Consider the following 21,550-nt stretch of genomic DNA (forward strand, 5'->3'; position numbering starts at 1 on the left):
ATTTTCAGTTAAAAAGTATATTTGATTAATTACAAATTAGATCCCCCTTCTCCCTTTGTCATGTTGAATGGAAGTTTTGGTTTCAATCAGCATTTCAGCCTCTGACACACAACTGGCTCCAGGCCGTGGAAACAGGAGACAGTGTCCCTGGAGTAGGGAGTAGCAACCCGAGTCCCATCTGCTCTCGTTCTCTGCATGTATTCCTGTTAAACCACTCTACCCAGAGGGCAGGTGGTGGAAATGTTTAAGTTGCACATGACCTTAGGGGTAGCCTGGGGCTACTACAAAGGCAGAAACTGAGACTTGGCAACATGAAATGATTTCAGTAAGATTACTCGGACTTAAATCTCTAAGCTTCCCATACAGGACCATTCTTCACTCTAGCTACAGCTTCTCTCCTGGACGCTAACACAAGGCTTTTCAACCTCAACACTATTGACATTTGGGGCCAGATCATTCTTTGTTGTGGGGGGCTGCTCTGTGTATGGTAGGATGTTGAGCAGCACCCCTGGTCTCTACATATTACAGATGCCCCCTTGACTTATGACACAATTACATACCAATAAGCCCATTAGGTTGAAAATATCATAAACCAAAAACACATTTAACACACCTAAGCTACCAAACATCACAGTTTAGCCCAGGCTACATTAAATGAGCTCTGAACACTAACATTAGCCTACTGTTGGGCAAAATCATCTAACACAAAGCCCATTTTACAATAAAATATTGAATATCTCATGTAATTTATTGCATACTGTACTGAAAATGAAAAACAGGATGGTTGAATGGGTACTCAAAGTACGGTTTCTACTGGATGCAGGTCACTTTCATACCATATTGTTAACATTGAAGCATCTTAAGTTGGGGACTGTCTGTAGATGCCAGTAGCACTATTACTCCCCTTTCCAAGTTGTGACAATAAAAAATGTCTTCAAAAAAATTGCCAAATGGCAAGTGCTATGGTTGGTGAGCCACTGTTTCCCTAAAGGCACCTGAGAAACTGGGCAGAGCATTTGGCAGAATCACAAAGACAGAGTGAACCTGACAAAAACCCGAGTCCAGGGTCTACCGAGGAAGAAGATGGAAACCAGGCTTTAGATGGGGATCCTGGAATAAAGGGTAAAGAAAAAACAGACTAACTCTCACAGGACCTAATGGCCAGCATCAAATCATCCTAATTCCTGATTGGATTAAGGTGATCTGCAATTGCTAATACCCCAGCCTAGCCACTGACCCGATAGATATAAGCTTAAATCATCTCTGAAGGATGATGATGTTATACAGAGCATCTCAAATTATCTCTAGATTTTTTTCTAGAGAAAAAAATTGCCCATGCTTGTCCCTCAGTAAAAAACAGATGTACAGAAGAGCAACAATAAAGCTTCTAGAAGATAACATAGGAAATTGGCTTCATGACTTTAAGGTAGGCAAAGATTTCTGAAACAGCACATAAAAAATACTCACTAGGAGATCAATAAATTGGATTAAGACCTTTTGTTCATCAAAATATTCTATTTAAAAAGTAAGGCTGGGTGTGGTGGCTCATACCTGTAATCTGGGCACTTTGGGAGGCTGAGGCAGGTGGATCACTTGAGGCCAGGAGTTCAAGACCAGCCTGGCTGACATAGCAAAATCCCATATCTACTAAAAATACAAAAATTAGCCGGGCGTGGTGGCACTCACCTTTAATCCCAGCTACTCAGGAGCCTAAGGCATGAGAATAACTTGAACCCAGGAGGCGGAGGTTGCAGTGAGCCGAGATCACAGCACTGCACTCCAGCCTAAGCAACAGAGTGAGACTCTGTCTCAAAAAAAAAAAAAAAAAAAAAGTGAAAAGGCAAGTTACAAAGTGGTAGCAGATATTTTTATCACATATGATCAGCAAAAGACTCATATCTAGAATACATAAAGAACTATTGCAAATCAGTAAGAAAAAGGCAGGCAACGCAACAGAAAAATGAGCAAAAGACTGAAAAGGCACTGTATAAAGGAACACACCAAATGGCCAGTAAATATATGCAAAGGTGCTCAGCCCTATCAGTTATTTGAGAAATGCAAATTAAAGCCATGATTAAATACCACTACAAACCCAATAGAATGGCTAAAATTGAAAAGACTGAGAACATCAAATGTTGGTGAGGATGTGGAAGAACTGGAACTCTCATACACTAGAAGTGACTATGTAAAGTAGTATCACTATTTTGGAAAACTGGCACTATCTTCTGAAGTTGAACCTACCCATGTCCTATGACCCAGCAATTTTACTCCTGGGGAGATTCCCAAGAAAAATATATGCATATGTGCATCAAAAGACATGTACATCAATAATAGAATGGTAAATTATGATATATTTATATAAGAAATACTATGGAACAATGAGAACAAATGAACTACAACTACATATAAGAACATGGATGTATCATACACATGATGTCAAGCCAAATAAGCCAGACATTAAAATATATATACTGTATAGTCCTATTTATAGAAAGTTGAAAAACAGGTGAAACTATTACTTGCTAGATGTCAACAGAGCAATTACATTTGGGGAGGCGAAGGGGTAGCAATTGAGTCATGGCATGAGGGGGATGGCAATTTTGTTCCCCCCCACTTTTCTTTGAGACAGGGCCCGAGTAGCTGGACTATAGGTGTGTGCTACCAGACTTGGCTAATTTTTGTATTTTTTGTAGAGACAGGGTTTCATCATGTTGCCCAGGCTGGCCTGTAACTCCTGGGCTCAAGTGATCTGCCTGCCCTGGCTTCCCAAAGTACTGGGACTAAAGGCATGAGCTACCATGCCCAGCCTTGGTCATTTTGTTTCTTGATTGGTTTGGTGTTAGTATGTTTATTTTGTGATAATTTACTGAGCAATTATTATTTGTGTACTTTTCTGTATATCTGTTATACTTCAATAAATTTTTAACATTTTCAGCATCTCCAAAAACCATATATAATACGCCACCTGCCCATTTGATCACTATGTCAACCTGAGAAACTGTGAGGGGTTCGGTGAAGTGGCTCATGCCTGTAATTCCAGCATTTTGGGAGGCGGAGGCGGGAAGATCACCTGAGCCTAGGAGTTCGAGACCAGCCTGGGCAACATGGCAAAACCCTATCTCTACCAAAAACACAAAAAATTAGCTGGACATGGTGGCATGCACCTGTGGTCCCAGCTACTCGGGAGGCTGAGGTGGGAAGATTGCTTGAGCCCCGGAGGGAAAGCTTGCAGTGAGCCAAGTACAAGTACACCACCACACAGCCTGGGCAATGGAGTGAGACCTCCTCTCAAAAAAACAAAAAACAAAAAACAAAGAACAATGAGGGTTTAACATTTTGGTTTTTAATTTTCATTTGAGACCCAGTGAATCTACTAGAACAGGGTTTGCCCTGCATGTGGCCCAGTTACGCCAGTATCAGATCATACAAGATCAGACTTGGCCAAGTTCATCCTATAGGAATTATCCTCCCCATATGGATTTACAGCTGAAGTTCTACTTCGTTTTCTGACCACAGCATGATTCATTGAGTAATTTTAATCTAATCACCTAAAAAGGCACAGTTCCCTGGATACAAAGCTCTTAAGAGCCACACCAGTCTACCAGGCTGTGGGTTGGTTACTCTAAGCATATGCAAACATTCCTCTTGGCCAGAGAGATACTCACCAGGACTACCTATAGTTGAATACTCAATGCACATGTTCTATGAGAGGACATACTATCCGTGTCCCAAGCATGCATCTTTCCTTACTTATCAGATGTCATTCACTGGCAATTCAACAAGAAGATTTCATCCCCAGTGTTTCACTGACACAGGGGATGCTACTTAAAAGGATACTTGTGATCAAAGCTGTACCACAGCCTGAATATCCATGCGCTCTCCTGTTTTGTCCGATTTCCTCTGGCAGAATCTGGGCCATCCTGAGAACAAACAAGAGGGCACATACTTAGTTGTACAAAAGGGATCTCAAAGAAAAAAATTTTTTTAATAACTTATATAGCCCTGGAGCTCATAGTCAAGCATCCCATGTCAGCAGTTTCAAAGATATATTGGGAGGTAGCATTTGAGCAGAAACTAAATAAACTCAAAAGGCAGAAAAATCAGTTTCCAAAGTAGAAAGGCTGGGTTATGTCTGTGGATAGATCAAACTCAATGTAGAACAGCATTTCTTTTGGCATCTTTATTGCAATTTTCCTCGAAGTGCCTTTCAGCAGATTAATTACCCTAAAATAGTCTAGATCCTAATAGGCCAAAATTGATTTATAGAGAATATTTTTGAAAGCTTTTTGTAAAAGAAACATTCCAAACCCCATCCCCAAAGTAGGCCTGTGGAAGCCACACTTTGTTGAGTATCCTGACAAACTAGTTAAGGCTTCTCTGTGTTCCTTACCCAGGTACCTACACTGTGCTCCAGGTAGCAAGGTAACTTGTTTCCCCACCAGCTTTAGGAAGGTGGGATCAGTGGAAAGGAAAAACAGGAGCTCGAACTAACAATTCTGTAATTTTATCTACTCTCAAGTAGCAAGGAGCTTGCTACTCTCATGTCCTTCCAATTCAGACATCCCCATCACGTAATTTTCAAAATAACCTGCAAAATCAAACATTCATTTAAGGTTTAGAAAATCTGTTCTGTGTAAGTATCAGAAGCAGCATAGTTAATATAAAACTCAGACTGACTGCAGCAATTTGAGGGTACGACTGGGGCTCTGCAAGCACAGGCTGCTTGTGAAGCCATTTTGATCATCATTCTCTTTCATATTACAGGGAGAGGCCACTCTGCAAGTGAGCGACAGTTGACAATCACCAAATCAACTTGAACCAAAATTACAAGTAGTTTTAAATCATAGTGAGTGTAAATTCTACCTGCAATGGCAACACCAAGAATTAATCAGAGATCTTTGAGAAGCACATGGACAAGAAGGAGAGAAATTAGCAAGCACTATTTATTAATACATTCCTAAAGCTTCCAACAGCAAAGATTGTTTTTAAAAATTGAATCCCCTTGGTATTTCAGGAATGTTTAGTGACGGATATGGAAATGGCTCAGTTAAATGGGGCCATCTGTGGATGAGGAAATATAAACAAGGAGAGACCCCAGAGACCAATTTGATTTTACATTTTTATAAATCATGTAGAAGAGAGAGAGCACAGAAATGCCTCCATTTGCAGGTGACTGATTGCTAACCCAATGAAACTTTAGGAAGATTCCAAAATGCCACATGACTGAGTAGAAAAGTGGCAGATGATTTTTTGATAGACAAATATATAATGGAAACAATTAAATGGTTCTTTATAAAGTAATAGCCTTTAAGCTCTCAGTTCTAAGTACCTGTAGAATTTTACTAAAGAAAAAGCCAGCACAATGATAAATATCATCAGGAAGGATAATATAAACCATCAGCACAAAACAAGTCCCCCAAAGTCAGTTTCTTCCGCTTCTTCCCTTAAATCAATGACGAAAACAATTAAACCTATTCTGTCATCTTAACCTCTGCAAAACCACATAGCATTTATTATCACTGGACTACTTAATTTCTTGCCATCTCAAGAAAGCTACAAGAACCCCAGAACTTAAAAGTTAAATTAAAAAAATGAAAGCTACAAGAGACTTACATAAACCCCAAAAGAGACAATTAAAATGAGTAAAGCAAGGGAATGGCTTCTGTTTGACAGCAAACGAACAAAAGGTCTTCTCAGGCTACAGAAGGATATGCCTGCAATCCACAAATAAGATCAAGTGACCTCAGACTCCACAGCAAATCCCAAAATGTAAGAAACTAAGGGACAATCCTTAGAGGCTACAAGGGGTAAATTCAGGACAAATCAAAAGTGTCACTTTGTGAAAAGGGCGTTAAACAACATCTTATTCCAAGAGATGGTGCCAGAAACATGATTAGGTAGAGGAAGAACTTAGATAAATCCACATATGGTGGCTTTGGGGAAATCAGGGCAGTTCTGTGTGACAGAACTAATTTTTTTAAGCTGACCCAGAATACAGGCAACAACAGCTTCATGACATGATTGGGGCTGCTATCACAGAGGAGCCAAGAGAGTCCTTCCTGTGGGCTCTGAACAGCACAGGCTGAGCAAGGGTCACTGTGGGAACAGGCAGAGCCTCCTTCCTGGCTACACTTGGTGACTCTTGGATTTTCCATTCCTGTGCTGCCCACAGAAAAAGCATAGACTTGCTCCCTCAACTCGCCCCTCCTCAAAACCTGGGTTCACACTTCATGTCTTTAGCTCAGGCAACTTCTAGAACCTGGAACATCCTTTTTTCTTCTCACCTTCTCCCACCCAGAATACCTACCTGGCCGACCTCTATTCATCTTTCAAGCCTGTGCAGGAATGTGGCTTCTCTGAGAAATGTTTCAAAACCAACGCAACACTCTAAGAGGTATAGGTGTGGATATCACAGGCTCTCTCAAGAGACTATCTGGGTCCTGACTGTGCCACTGCCATTGCCTTGCTGTGTGACTCTAGGTAAGTTACCTAACCTTTCTGTGCTTCAGTATCCTTATCTGTAAAATGGAAATATTAATGATTACCTAACTCTAGGGGCATTATGAGGCCATGATGTTGTGATAGAACAAGAAATATATCTGGTTTTTGCCTGACACAAAACTCCTAAAACCCTTGGAATTTCCTGAGTAGATAAGGCGAGAGGAACATGTCCCCCCCCCCCCCCCCCCCCCCGAGATGGAGTCTCGCTCTGTCGCCAGGCTGGAGTGCAGTGGCATGATCTTGGCTCACTGCAACCTCCACCTCTCAGGTTCAAGCAATTCTCCTGCCTCAGCCTCCTGAGTAGATGGGACTACAGATGCGCGCCACAATGCCCAGCTAATTATTGTATTTTAGTAGAGACAGGGTTTCACCACGTTGGCCAGGATGGTCTCAATCTCCTGACCTCGCGATCGGCCTGCCTCAGCCTCCCAAAGTGTTGGGATTACAGGCGTGAGCCACTGCACCTGGCTGGAATGTCTTTTTTATTAATAATAAGCTCCTTTAAAGCATACTTGAATTTATGCTAATAAGGTGACTCTTGAATGGGCACTGGTTGCCAGAGAAACCAACCATGTAATTAGAGAATTGGAACTTTTAGCCCTATATCCAACCTCCTGGGAGGGGAGGACTGGGGATTAATTACCAATGGCTACTGAATTAATCAGCCATGCCTATTTAATGGAAACTTCATAAAACCCTAAATGACACAATTTGGAGGGCTTCCAAGTTGGCACCACACACTCCCATCTCCAGCCTTTGCCCTATGCATCTCTTCCATTAGGCTATTCCTGAATTGTATCCTTTATAACAAACTGGTAGTGGTAAAAGTTCTGTGTTCTGTGAGTCATGCTAGCAAATTATCAAACCTGAGGAGGGGGTGGGAACCCCCAACATACAGCCAGTCAGTCTGAAGTACAGGTCACGACCTGGGACTTGCAACTAGTGTCTGAAGTGGGGACAGTCTTGTGGGACTTAGTCTTTAACTTGTGTGATCTGATGCCAACTCCAGGTAGTTAGTGAGTTAAACTGTAGGAGGTCCAGTTGGTATTCACTGAGAACTGGAGAATTGGCTGGTATAGAAAAAGACCACACATATTTGGCATTACAAGTGTGAATGTAGTGATAAAAGAGGTTTTTATTTCAGGAGTGTAAAAGATTTTTCATTTAAAGAACTTAGGATGGTGTCTGATATGTGGCAAGCACTCAACAAATATTGACTCATTATTATTTGCCATGTGACTTTTTTTTGTGATGATTAAATATTTCTGAAATATTTAACACAGAATCTGGCATGTAGTTAGAGCTCATACTACTAATTAAGTTCATTTCCAAAGACTGGATATGTAATTTCAAGCACATATTTGTTTGGGGGAAAAAAAAAAGCCTAGTCATTAACATCATTTGGCTATCTTGTGTGGCTTTTTACTGCCATTATTAATAGAGAAGCCCCTTCAAGGAATTTTCATCTTTTTACTGCCATTATTAAGAGAGAAGCCCCTTCAAGAAAGTACCACCAACCTGCTTATTACCATTTTTTGAGCATGTGACAATGAGTGTCTATTTCTTCTGCATTCATTAAGCACCTACTATGTGCCAGGCACCATGCTGGGTGCTGGAAACACAAAGAGGGATATAACTTAGCACCTGCCCCTCAAGCACTCTTTCTAAAAGGTGAAGGTGGCAGCGGGGAGGGGGGCTGGCAGGGGGAGGGGGAAGGGGAGACAGACAAATACGTATTGACTGACAAATGTAATGAAGGAAAAGAAAGCTGATCAAAGAACTGAGGAATAGCAAACAGTCCTATTTTTGAAATAATTTTTCTAGAACGAATGTATGATGATGTCTGTTTCATTCCATTCTTACATAATATTAAAAGATGTCTTTAAAAGTTAAGGTCATTACACTAATGAGAACAACTTACTTTTTTTTCAGGGATGGAGCATGTGGTAGGCAGAGTAATGGCCACCCCACCAAAGCTTTCTATAGCCTAATCCCTGGAGCCTGTTACATTACCTGACAAAAGGGGCTTTGTGGACGGACTTAAGGTTATCCAGGTAGGCCCAATACAATCACATGGGCCCTTAAAAGTTGACAAGAAGGGCCAGGCATGGTGGCTCATGCCTGTAATCCCAGCACTTTGGGAGGCCAAGGTGGGATCATTTGAAGTCAGGAGTTCAAGACCAGCCCAGCCATCATTGTGAAATCCCGTGTCTACTAAAAACACAAAATCAGCTTGGCATGGTGGCATACACCTGTAATTCCAGCTACTCAGGAGGCTGAGGCACAAGAATTGCTTGAACCCAGGAGGCGTAGGTTGCAGTGAGCTGAGATCACACCACTGCACTCCAGACTAGGCGATAGAGCAAGACTCTGTCTCAAAAAAAAAAAAAAAAAACCTGGACAAGGATAGCAAAAGAATCAGAGGAATGCAGCAGAAGAAAGGACAGGAGAGATTCAGAGCTTGACAAAGACTCGCCCCACTGTTGCTTGCTTTGCAGCAAGAACATAGGACCTCGGTCCTTCAACCACACAGAACTGAATTCTACCGACAACCTGAATGAGGCTAGAAGTGGCTTCTCCCAGAGCTTAGCCTTGCTGACACCTTGAAAAACTTGAAGCAGAGAAACCAGCTGAGCCCACCAGATATCTGATCTACTGAACTGTAAGAATCACAAAACTGTATTGTTTTGGCTGGGCATGGTGGCTTATGCCTATAATCCCAGCACCTTGGGAGGCCAAGATAGGAGGATCACTTGAGCCCAGGAGTTCAAGACCAGCCTGGCCAACCTGGCAAAACCCTGTCCCTTTTAAAAAAAGATGAAAAGACACCTGTATTGTTTTCAGCCACTTTGTGGTAATTTGTTACAGCAGTCACAGACAACTACTACAGGGCAGAAGAGTAAATAAATGATGTCACTTGATTTGGGCTTGATACGCTTTTCTTTTTTCTTTTTTGGAGATGGAATCTGACTATGTCACCCAGGCTGGAGTGCAGTGGCACAATCTCAGCTCACTACAACCTCCGCCTCCCAGGTTCAAGTGATTCTTCTGCCTCAGCCTCCCCAATAGGTGGGATTACAGGTGCCTGCCACCACGCCCAGCTAATTTTTGTATTTTTAATAGAGATGAGGTTTTGCCATGTTGGCCAGGCTGGTCTCAAACTCCTGACCTCAAGTGATCTGCCCACCTTGGCCTCCCGAAGTGATGGCATTACAGGTATGAGCCACCGCTCCCGGCCTGGGCCTGATAAGTTTTGGCTCTGTGTCCCCCCACAAATCTCATCTCAAGTTGTGATCCTAAGTGTTGGAGGAGGGGCCTGGTAAGAGGTGGCTGGATCCTGGGGGCAGACTTCCCCCTTGCTGTTCTTGTGTTAGTGAGTTCTCAAGAGATCTGGTTGTTTAAAAGTGTGTGGCACTTCCTCCTTGCTCTCTCTCTCTCCTGCTCTGTCATGTTAAGACATGCTTGCTTCCTCTTTGCCTTTGCTATGATTGTAAGTTTCCTGAGGCCTCCCAGCCATGCTTCCTGTACAGCTTGCAGAACTATGAGTCAATTGAATCTCTTTTCTTCATAAATTACCCAGTGTCAGGTAGTTCTTTATAGAAGTCTGGGAACGGACTAATAGAGGGCCTTGTCATGTCATTGGGATAATGGGAGCAAGATTTCTCAGCAAAGGGTAATAATAGGGTTTAGAAACAGAGAATCAGCCAGGCACAGTGGTCTCATGCCTGAATCCTCCCACTTTGGGAGGGTTAAGTGGGCGGATCACTTGAGCACAGGAGTTTGAGACCAGCCTGGGCAACAAAGCAAGACCCTGTCTCTACAAAAATATTTTATAAATTAGCTTGGTATAGTGGCACACACCTGTGGTCCTAGCTACTCAGGAGGCTGAGGGAGGAGGATCCCTTGGGCCCAAGAGGTCAAGGCTGCAGTGAGCTGTGATGGCACCACTGCACTCTAGCCCTGGTGACAGAGGGAAACCCTGTTTCAAAACAAAACAAAACAAAAAAAAAACAGGAATCAAGTATCTGACCATGATACACAGATAGTTTTCTTCCCTCCTTTAAAACTCTCCAGAGCTACGCATTGCCTAGATCAGGGCTTTTCTAATGGTAAAATGTACATACATTCCCTGGGGACACTGTTAAAATGTAGATTCTGCTTCAGAGGGGCTGGTGAGGCCTGAGTGTCTCCACTGTCTTGCTTCTGCCACTCTCCACCCTCACCCTTTATCACTTCAGGATGCAGATTCATCTATCTTGTTGCAGATGTTTTCCCAGAATCTGAAAGAATGTCTGAAATAGAACAGGTGCTCAATAATTAACTGTCAAATAAATGAATAAATTGATCTTGATTCTGAGTTTCTAGAAAACAGAAAAGGAAGAGCAGAAAGGGAAATCAGGGGCCAAGGGAGGCATTTGGAAGCGGTGGTTACAGAGTAGTAATTGGAGGAAAGGCGCCTCCGCAACTGTTTGAAGTTAAAGATTTAAGTGACAGGATATCAGATTTCAGCCTGAAGAAACAAAAACAAACAAACAAAAAATGAGGATGGCCCAGAAACAAATGACTCTAACTTGCTTGAAAAGTCATATATGTGAACACAACTATAAACAGCTGATTTTCTACAGTTTTCACTACATAAACACAGACAGACATGCACGCACGTGTGTACATACACAGGCATTGGTAGCTTCCTTTCCTCCACATCCCACTAATATCCAGCTTGTGACCTTGTCCTGCTGATATGGTAAAACTAGGATAAATTCATATTCACACTCTTAGCTGCTCCAAAGTGGCCTCATCAATGAGTGCTCTTCTGTAAACTCGGGGAAGCAAGTGAATGTGTCTGCATGTGCAGCCAACAGAAATCTCAGCTGTCTGGTCTGGCATGAAAAGTCCCCCCCCCTTTAATGGACTGGAAGGCCACCCCGGGGCTGGGCAGCTTGCCTCCAGCTGGGGTTGTTTTTGTTTTGGTTGCAAAGTCACCAAGACCTCCAGGGAAACAAAGCAACTGAGATTTTTTTGTCTTGTTTTGTTCTAATGAGTCAAACTTGCCAGGCACACAAAGCTGAAGTCTGCCATGACATTTTTATGCTTTCCCCACATGAAGCAAAGTTCTAGCCAACAGCTCCCTTACTTCTCCCACATGAGCTAATATTCTGTAGCTCCCTAGCCATGACTGTTTATAACCCTGGGCTTCAAGACTAGTGAGGAAAATTGTGCTCATTACAAGACATGCTTTCCCATCAAATGTCACTTTTTTGTTTGTTTTTAGGAAGATATTTAGAAAATGAGGTAAAGAGAACTGCATTTTTTTTTTTCTGGCAGAGAACAAACATCTGGATTTTCCCTACCTCTGATTTCAGTTTCATGACAAAACTGAGCATGTGACCTGGATCTATTTCAGGTGAAACTGCAAGAACCCAGAGTTTCACCCAAAAATGACAAGCCCATGTATTTCTCTGTTTCTCATGACCACAGAGCGCTCCGAACCCTGCTGTTAGTGGCTCACTGGAATGAGGAGTCAGACCACGAGGAACTGGAGAAATAAAGCCCTTTCTGTGCCAGGGCATGAGTCATTTCTAAGAGGGTGCCCTGGAGAGCCAGGCTTGAGGTTTGCATGTTTTTCCCTGTATAACGGCAATCTTGAAAACCTTTCAAAAGGTCAGTGGAACTGACTTTGAGGGGCCCTCTGCACGATTGTGTGAGGTTTGGAAGGAAAGAGGTCAGGGGGAAGCTGTGACGCAGCTCCTGGCTAGGGTTGTGGCAAACAGGGTGCCATTGGGAGTGCAGCGCGAGTCTCTGCCAGCCCATTCATCACACCACATGCACGGTGCTCTCAGCCCAAGGGGCCCTCTGGGAGCTGACAGGAACACTGAGTTCATCCATCCAGGCCCATCCAGGAGGGTTCCTGAGACTCACTCCACCTGGGGGTGTGGGCTATTTTAGCTGTCACTGTATGGACTAAATACCAGAAGAACTCTCAGCACTTTGGACCTGCTGATTTCTCACTCAAACATTTCCACAGAAAAGTGACAGTAAGCTTGTTACTGAATCTAATTACAAGCCCAGTGTTTCCAGTGTGCGGGGTTTATGTGATACATCATAAGTTCTACTACATGATTAGCCAAATCTTTTCACTTATTTTCTGTTACAGATGCTTGAATGCAGAGGTAGAAGCAATGGGAAATAGTGAAGGGGGTGGGGTGTTTTGAGTGGTCTGGAGCAAGATGAAATCTCCCCAAACCTTACGATCCATTTGCTATTGGCCTTTTTTCTTACAAAATTAATCTAGACTGGCCACAGTTCTGTGGAGGATGCTTTAGAATAGGGCGGCCAAGTCCTACCAGAGCCATTATCTTCCCTTTGGTGAAATAAGGATCTCCATCATGTTTTCCCCGGGGGTTTCAAGATCTCCCAAACTCTAAAATAGCTTCCAGGTGCTCAGTTCCTGAACCCCTGTTTTCTAAAGTCCTTAATCAAAGCTAGAGTCAAATAGGAAATTTTCAAAGAGAACTTCTCATTGAAACCAAATGTTCCCAACTGACATAATAGCCAATTCTAAGATCATCTCAAAGATCTTCTGGAGCTTATTAAAGTGGGTGCCAAATCTCCAATGTAGCTTATTGAAAAGTCTTCCCAAAATGCCCAGAACTTTCCAGGTCATGGATCTGTGTCCCTTGAGCAGGGACCTAGAATGGACATCAATGCTATAAATGCCTTATCAGACTGTGGTCATGCTTAAAGAGAAAGAAACCACAAAAGGCTACAGTGGCACCCCATTGGCCCCACACAGCATCACATTTTGCCAGACTTCTTAATTCTGATTTGGTAGGTAGAATCATTTCAAAGATCCTATGGAATCTGAAGTCTGCTGCACACTGGATTTAGGATTAAGTTCAATGATGAGTCAGATTCAAAGCTGACTGGAAAAAAAAAATGAATAGGGTTTCATGGACAACATACATGTGGTCAGTAAAGCTGCCTGTTGCACGCTGCATCTCTCACTCCCTCATCCACCCAACAAACACCTATCAGGTTCCGGCATGTGCCAGCCACTGTGCTCAGCACTGGGTATTCAATGTTGAACAACATAGTTCTTGACTCTCAAGATCAAATAATATATTGGTAACACATTTCTGCCCCTATCATAACTCTCCTTTCCTCACCTTGCCTGCCCAGGTCATACTGACCTGGATAAAGAGCCAAACCTGGACAAAAAATCATCCCAACAGCTGCACAACTGGGATGATATGGCAGCCTCAAATCATATCTGCAAATTTGATACTCTTCCCATACAGAGGTTATGGTCTCTATCCCCTCCCATTGAATCTGGGCTGGGTCTTAGGAATGCATTTCTAAGCAATAGAAAGCCACAGAAGTGATGCTGTAGAACTTTCAAGATTAGATCAGAAAAAGTGATATAGCTTCTTCTACCTTGCTTGCTGCGACACTTGCTTTTGGAACCCTGAGCCATCATATAAGAAATCCAAATACCCTGCAGCCACCATGCTGACAGGCAGCTCAGGCCACAAGGAAAAGCCCTGCACAGACATTCCAGTCAGAGGTCCTTGTGGTCAAGGCCTTCCAGCCCAGGTGTCAAACATATGAGTAAATGAACCTTTGTATGATTCCAGCCCCAGGCTCCTGGCTTTCCCACCTGAGGCCCTGGACTTCATGGAGCAAAGGCAAGCCATCCCTACTATGCCCTTTCCAAATTCCTCACCTAGAGGATCCCAGGCCCTGAAGGAACAGGAATGCCTGCAGGCACCTGATGTCTCTCCTTTCTTCCTCAGATCCCTGTGATGGACAGTCAAATCTTATGGCTCTCCTTCTCCTGGGGGCCACTGATAGACTCGGAACCAGTTGTAGAACCAATATCCATTACTGAAAAGTGGGGAGTCAGGGACTCTTTCTGGCAAGCCCACACCCTTCATAATGTTAAGAACACAGACCCTGGGGACAAAGCCTGGCTCCATCACTTACTCTGAGATGACTCAAACTCCCAAACTTCAGCTTTTAATCTGTAAAATGGGACAGCAGTACACACTTCATAAGGATGTTGTCAGGATCACAATGAGGGAATCTATGTAAAGTGCCTGGCATGTGGCAAATGCTCAAACGTCTTCCCCAGGAAGAAGTATCTCTTATGACTTACCCCTTGTAAGACTTGAAAGCTGTCATTGTTGGGTGGTGGGTCTTGATCGGGGTCAACACCAACTCTGAAAGTCACCCGGGAGAAAGACAAAGAGAAAAACAGAGAGTATTAGCTTGGCCCATGGTAGCCATGCAGGCTGCAAGTAGCCCGGAGACTGACCATCTTCCCGAAGCAGAAGGAGTGGTTAGCTAAAAGGAGAGGAAGGCTGTCATGCAGAAGTTGTGAGAAAGAGGCTGCATACCACTTCAGATCCCAGAGGGTCGGAGGGGCAATGAATTCCATGTGCTTCCACTCTAAGCAAGGCCTCTGGAACACAACACATGCTGGCAACTGTCCACTTGCTTTTCTGTACCAGGTGGTCCCAGTTATCAAAATGTGGTTCTCACTGCACTGGGTCCTTCCTCTATGCTGCTTCCTCACTTCTGCCCTGGCCTGCTTTAATTTCCCTAACATTTTGTTATAAATTTTTTCAAGTATATAGGGAGAGAGACACTGAAAGAATTTATAGTGAACCCCTATATGCCCACCATCACTAGATTCTGCCGTTAACATTTTACGGTATATTCCTTATTACCTATCTATCAATTTCTCTACCACCCATCTTATTTTTTTGGATGCATTCAGATAAAGTTGCAGACATCAGTACATTTCCCCTAAAAACTTCACATGCATATTGACAAAGAATCTCTCCTTGACCAAACTTTAGTCAGACTCCTAGGAATTCACTTCCCAACTAGGTACTGCCTTTTGGGCTTTCATGTCCATCTCAGCATAGCCCAATTTTAGCAAGAGTCTTGCTAAGTTGGTTTGGCCAGAACCCCCTGTCCCCAATATCTGATTGGGTTCTTCATCCCCCACAATCCCTCAGGTGATGCATAAACCCCTTAGCCTGTCTTCAGCAAGAATCTTGTTAGGTCAGTTTAGCCAGAATCCCCCTTACCCCCTTACTCCATCCACTGACCCCTGTTTCTCTCCCCTGCTGCAAAACCCCATCACAGTGGTCCCTATACCAGTCGTGATGGTCCTGAACAATGTCTGCCATACCTGTTTAATATATATCAGAATGATGTTTTCTTTAACAATATCATTAACTAGAGTCCTGATCTGCTTTTAATCCTGGTGCCCCTGTACCCTCTTGCATCAAGATGGCCTTGAGGACTCACACATTTGAGAGCAACAACTAAAGACAGAAAGAAAAAGCCAAATGGCAAGACTCATTTATAACAAATACTATAAAAGCACCAGGGCAGTTGTCTTGGCTTAGTAACATACTAACTGGCACTCTGTGTATCTGGTAATTTTTTTTAAATCCTCGTACCTTCCTCATTCGGAGGCAGGAAACTGTGCTATGGATGACATGGATAACATTAGGCAATGGGGGAGAGAAAAAAAGATGCCAGGGAAATCCTACATCTGCCATGGAAGTTCCAACTTTCACTGTAGCCACTTGACAATCAACCAAGTCTGAAATGCAGCCCAAACTCCTGACAGCAGAGAGCCTAAAAAAACCTCCCAGGCCCTCCCACAGACAGAGAAAAGTGGGAAGGCCCTTGGGGTCTCTTGGAGGGTCCTGTTACTGGTGTAAGTGCAGAACAGGAGATTTCTAAGAAAGGAAGCAAAGAACTGCTTATCAGCTTGTTACTGCTAAACAACAACCAACCCCCCCCCGCCAAAAAAAAAACAATAAAACAGATCAGGGTCATGAACAAATGATGTTCTGCAATTTTTTTCCCCTATTCAAGGCTGTTTACTTTAGGGCAATTTAGTAATTACTTTTCTGGCAGGGTTGAGGGCCTCTTGGACCAATCCCCAAGGATGACACGGGACCTTGTGGTTTCCTACAAAGAGCCCCACCCTTGGGACAGGGCCCAAAACCAAACTGGTCTCTGGGAAGAGGAGGTAAAGCAATGGGCCAGGGTGTTCTGGTGAGGAACTGGGCAGCAAGAAAGAACAGGCACAGGATTTTTTTTTTTTTTTTTTTTGAGAATTTTTTTGAGACGGAGTCTTGCTCTGTCGCCCAGGCTAGAGTGCAGGGGCGTGATCGTGGCTCACTGCAACCTCCATCTCCTGGGTTCAAGTGATTCTCCTGCCTCAAGCCTCCCAAGTAGCTGGGACTACAGGCATGTGCCACCACACCTGGCTAATTTTTGTATTTTTAGTAGAGATGGGGTTTCACCATGTTGGCCAGGCTGGTCTTGAACTCCTGACCTCAGGTGATCCACTCACCTCGGCCTCCCAAAGTGCTGGGATTACAGGCATGAACCACTGCACCCATCCCAGGCACAGAATTTTAACTGCAGGTTTAAAGCCTCAGAAGACTTGACGGTCCCCCAACTTTCTGAAATTCCTAGTGTCAGGCTACTGTTCACTTTATGTATCTCTCTCCTGACACTGGAACTTTTTATGCTGTTTTATTTTAGCATTCCCCTGATACATCAGGGCTAAGCTCATAAGAACACAAATGACAGTCTTTTCTTTCAGAATGAACACAATTATCTTTATTTCCATTATGAATTAGATAGATGTGGACATCCCGCACTAAATGAAAAAATAAAGCAAGCAAACTGATGTGCTCATTCTGGAATGAATAAATACCAAAAGTTGATAATTTCTCTGTTGGTATAACTTGTCCATTCTGATTAACAGATAAAATGCCATGAAATCTTGGAAAGTTTAGAAGTATTCTACGTTAATCATTTTTTTAAAAAAGCCCCTGAATGGTCAAGGTTTTGAGTAATTTGAGGAATATGAGACATACATCTTCATATAACACCTTGAACACCATATCATAATCTGAATTTGCTCATGTCCCAAGTGTAATAACTTACACTTTGCCTGAAGGACTTTCCTTCTTGAAGGCATGCTTTAAAGGAAAGGGTTTCCTCTGCAATTTAGCTGGTATCAAAGTCAGTCTCCAAAAACGAACATGTGTGTGTAGAAAAAAGTCTGATTTCGGTGAGCTTAAATACTTAATTTCATGGGTGTCATTACAGTGTACATATAGGGCCTGGTGATATCCCAAGACCCACATCCCACTGGTCTCACCACTGCCCTCAAGGAAGTGAAATAGTCTCATAGTGCTGGGAACAGAGTTGAAGCCTATTTTGCATTTGACGTATCTACCAGTACACAGAATCAGATCAGGAAGAAAACATGCCAATTAAATGAACAGGAAGAAAAGAAGAAACATTAAAGTTTGTACTCGGCTTGCCCAGACATCACCACCCTTAAGCATAGTTATATCATAAACTTGGAAGGATACTAAGAAACAAACTGCATTAGAAGAATCTTTATCTTTTTGGATAAATAAACATTCTTCATATCTTCTGATTGACCATGACAAGGTGGAAGCACACAAATACGTATTTTGAAAAACTATAACAGCAGTGATATTTAATTAAGATGGTGTAAGCCTTACCCCCAGTTATGGTTGAAATATGAAAATTCTAGTTCTCTTTATGAATTAAGAGCCTTATTTACTAGATCATAAGCAGGATTTTGTGGGAAAACTGTGGCTCTGAAAATGAGCTGCTCTTAACACTAAGCTCAGTTGTACAAAAAGGAGACACTTGACAACTCAGGCTTTGTGTTGGCAACACATTGTCTAACATGCGGGGAAAGCAGAGAGAATCCCAAGAACACTGACACATCAATCAACCCAGAGGAGGGGTAAGAAAAAATGATTAGAACTGACTTAACCTTTTGCCCCTTTACTAAAAGGGGTGGAGGTTGGCACATACAGGAAGAGTAAAACAGTGTAAAGAGAAATATCTGTGGTTAGAAAGAAGAGAAAAGCCAGGCCCAGTTAATTTTTTCTGAGGATGCCCTTGTGTCACCTGAAGTACTGCCAGTGGTGTTCGTTCTGGTCCTCTTCGGAGGGCTCCTCGACGCCAACTCTGGGCAGCAGAAGAAGGGAATGTGAGTGTGATAGGGACAACAGGAGAGCTAGGAGCTCTGGGCACATGATCTGGACCATGTCCATGAGGGAGTATTTCTCACTTTCAATAAATGCATATCCTCTCTTAAACCGTCCCCGTCCTCTAAAACCCAGAGAGGCTGAGAGGCCACTACATTTAAATTTAAAGTAACAGTGTTAGGAACCAGGTCAAATGAGGATTGATCAGGAATGAGGATGAGCCTCTCAAAATATAATGTAAAATAAAATCAGAGGATGAAATACACCTCATAGAAAATAAACTTAGGTAATTTTTTCAGAAATTCATCTGTTTTATAAAGCAAGATACAAAAAATAGAAAAAAGGAAATTGTTGCTTAAATATGTTATACATATTTAAAGTGTTTACACATATTTTTACACATATTTGACAGAAAGAACAAAAAGCATGATATTATTGAAAAACAGCAACAAGTTACTTAAGAAGACAAAGATGACCTTTTTTTTCCCAGACAAGCAAACCATGTTGCACACAGGATCAACCTGAAAGTCAGGAACCCAACTTCTGCTATTCCCTTTACCTTGTAGCCTTTGAGTTGGCATGGTCCACCTTCACCTTCCTTAATTTCTGGGTTACTCAGAGTACATTTGAATCTTACCATCATGTTGGAGCAGGGTTTCGTAAACTTGGCAGCATTGACATTTTGGGTCAGATAATTCTCTGTTGTGATGAGCCATACTGTGCATTGGAAGAAGTTTTAGCAGAGTCTCTGGCTTTCACCTACAAGATACTAGTGGCAACCCTATCCACCAAGAAGCTGAGGTTTTGACCCCTTCCTCTGGTTGCAGCCAACTAAAAACATCTCCAGACACTGCCAAATGTCCCCAGGGGGGCAAAATTGCCCTCAGTTGAGAACCACTACACTAAACCACATATTCTCAATGGAGGCAGTATCACCCTCGTGGGTATAAAAATTGGTTCTTAAGGCCGGGTGCGGTGACTCACGCCTGTAATCCTAGCATTTTGGGAGGCTGAAGCGGGCAGATCACAAGGTCAGGAGTTCGAGAACAGCCTGACCAACATGGAGAAACCCCATCTCTACTAAAAATACAAAAATTAGCTGGACATGGTGGCACGTGCCTGTAATCCCAGCTACTCAGGAGGCTGAGGCAGGAGAATGGCTTGAACCTGGGAGGCGGAGGTTGCAGTGAGCCAAGATTGCGCCACTGCACTCCAACCTGGGCAACAGAGTGAGACTGTCTCAAAAAAAAAAAAATTGGTTCTTGTAGGTAAAAAAAAACTTAGATATTATGATGGTTTGTTGTCCTCCAAAGTTCCACAGCACAGACAGAGATGTACAGTAGATCTGTAGCATTAAAATTTCACTAGGGGAGGTAATTGGGGAAAAAGTTTTTAAAGGCTCCTCAGCAGGGGCAATAATGAAGAAAAAGACTGAAAACTATTTCACTAGACAATGCCCAAATTCTCATGCCACTAATATCCCCTGACGTCTACAAGTGAAGACATGCTTCTTAAGGTGGTACTTTTAATTAGTTACATGTTTAGAATGTGACTTAAATCAGACTCTATTACTACAGCATTGAAAAATTATAGCAAACACCAGAAAAACAACCCAGATTCCTTAATGTAAGATTCATTGTCTCTTGAGTAATAGTATTAATAATAGTAGCAGCTGTAACGCTCTGACTAATACTATTAATACAGTAACAGCTAAAATATACTAAGTGCTTATATGTCAGATGGTACACTGATAAGAGAATTCTTCATCACATTTATTTATTACCACATTTTATCCTCACACTACGACTGCCCCCATTAGTTGGTGAGGAAACTGAGGGTTACAGGTGAAATAAGTTGCCCAAGGTCACAAAGGTAGAAATGCTACAGCCAAGATTCCAACTCAGGCTGCTAGACTCCAGAGCCTCAGCTTTTCCTCTTATAGGATACTGCCTTTGATTACAAGGAGGCATCTTTAAAGTCTTTTAAAATATCCAGTTGCAAATGCCATTACATAAAGAGCTCACAGCTTTTCCCTTCCTTTATTCTTTATGTTATCTTGCAAAGAGCTTTATTAGAAATTCTCAGTCTAATAGGATTATACCAAGTAGAGCATTCTTACTTGTCTTTGAATGATTATATTATTACACTCTGGAGTGTGAAGGTTACAGTTCATTTGGCCACCTGAGTGTATGTCATTTCACTGCCCCCCACCATCACCACCATTTTGTGTGTGTTACTTGAAGCTGAGGGCTCCAAGAAGACAGTCATCATGTTGTCACAATGTGGTCAGTACACACATAAGGCTCGTTAGCCTAAATAATCACACAATCATTTTTTAAGTTGCCAAAATTACGTCCTTTGTCAATAACAATTCTTACTCAAGAGACTAAGAAAAATGTTATGTTTTGACAGAAAGCAATTTGCACATTTTGCCATTATGTTTTAAAATATCAATCACAAAACGCAAATTTAAAAACATAAATTGGATTTATGGAAAGCAGTGACCTGGCTTTGGATTTATAGTTATATTCATTTTTATATTATACACAGACTTGAAATTAGCCATAGTTAAGAAGCACACCTAACTCCTATTTATGGTGAACTCTAAGAATCACCCTGGGCTTCTGACTTCTGAGCAGCTACTTAACAGCTTGTCGGGGCCTCTATCAGCCTGGAGAAGTAAGGAACGAGTAGGTACTGATCATATCGAAGTCACAGAGGTCAAAATACCACACCGAATTTCAGGGGGGTTCTGAATCAATTTAGAATAAGAACCTTGGTTACAGAAATGATTCATGGCTATTAAGTAACACCACAAACCACAAGCCAGAGAAATCAATCTGTTTTATTATCTTATTTCAGAGGGAATTTCTTTTGATGTAATCTCTGTAAATGTCAGTTTCTACACTTACGTAATCATTATTTATACACATCTGGAAAAATGCAATGAACTGACACCATATGTACTTCTCAGTAAT

At 42.4% G+C, this 21,550-nt stretch overlaps 1 protein-coding gene across 2 annotated transcripts in view; it reads right to left on the reverse strand.

The window, feature by feature from the left end:
* The window catches only part of SLC9A7 (solute carrier family 9 member A7), a 144,496-nt gene that overhangs the window by 5,805 nt on the left and 117,141 nt on the right, over positions 1-21,550 (reverse strand). The window contains exons 13-15 of one of the 2 annotated variants that reach the window (XM_032258477.1): positions 18,493-18,552; positions 14,657-14,720; positions 3,838-3,920 (exon numbers count right to left, since the gene is read on the reverse strand). In XM_032258477.1, the coding sequence (XP_032114368.1) occupies positions 3,838-3,920; positions 14,657-14,720; positions 18,493-18,552 (207 nt within the window). The remainder of the gene's footprint in view (positions 1-3,837; positions 3,921-14,656; positions 14,721-18,492; positions 18,553-21,550) is intronic. The other variant, XM_032258478.1, reaches the window with a different exon arrangement.

This window comes from Sapajus apella, unplaced genomic scaffold, assembly GCF_009761245.1.
Source record: "Sapajus apella isolate SASKATOON/1434 unplaced genomic scaffold, GSC_monkey_1.0 scaffold103, whole genome shotgun sequence".
NCBI lineage: Eukaryota > Metazoa > Chordata > Mammalia > Primates > Cebidae > Sapajus > Sapajus apella.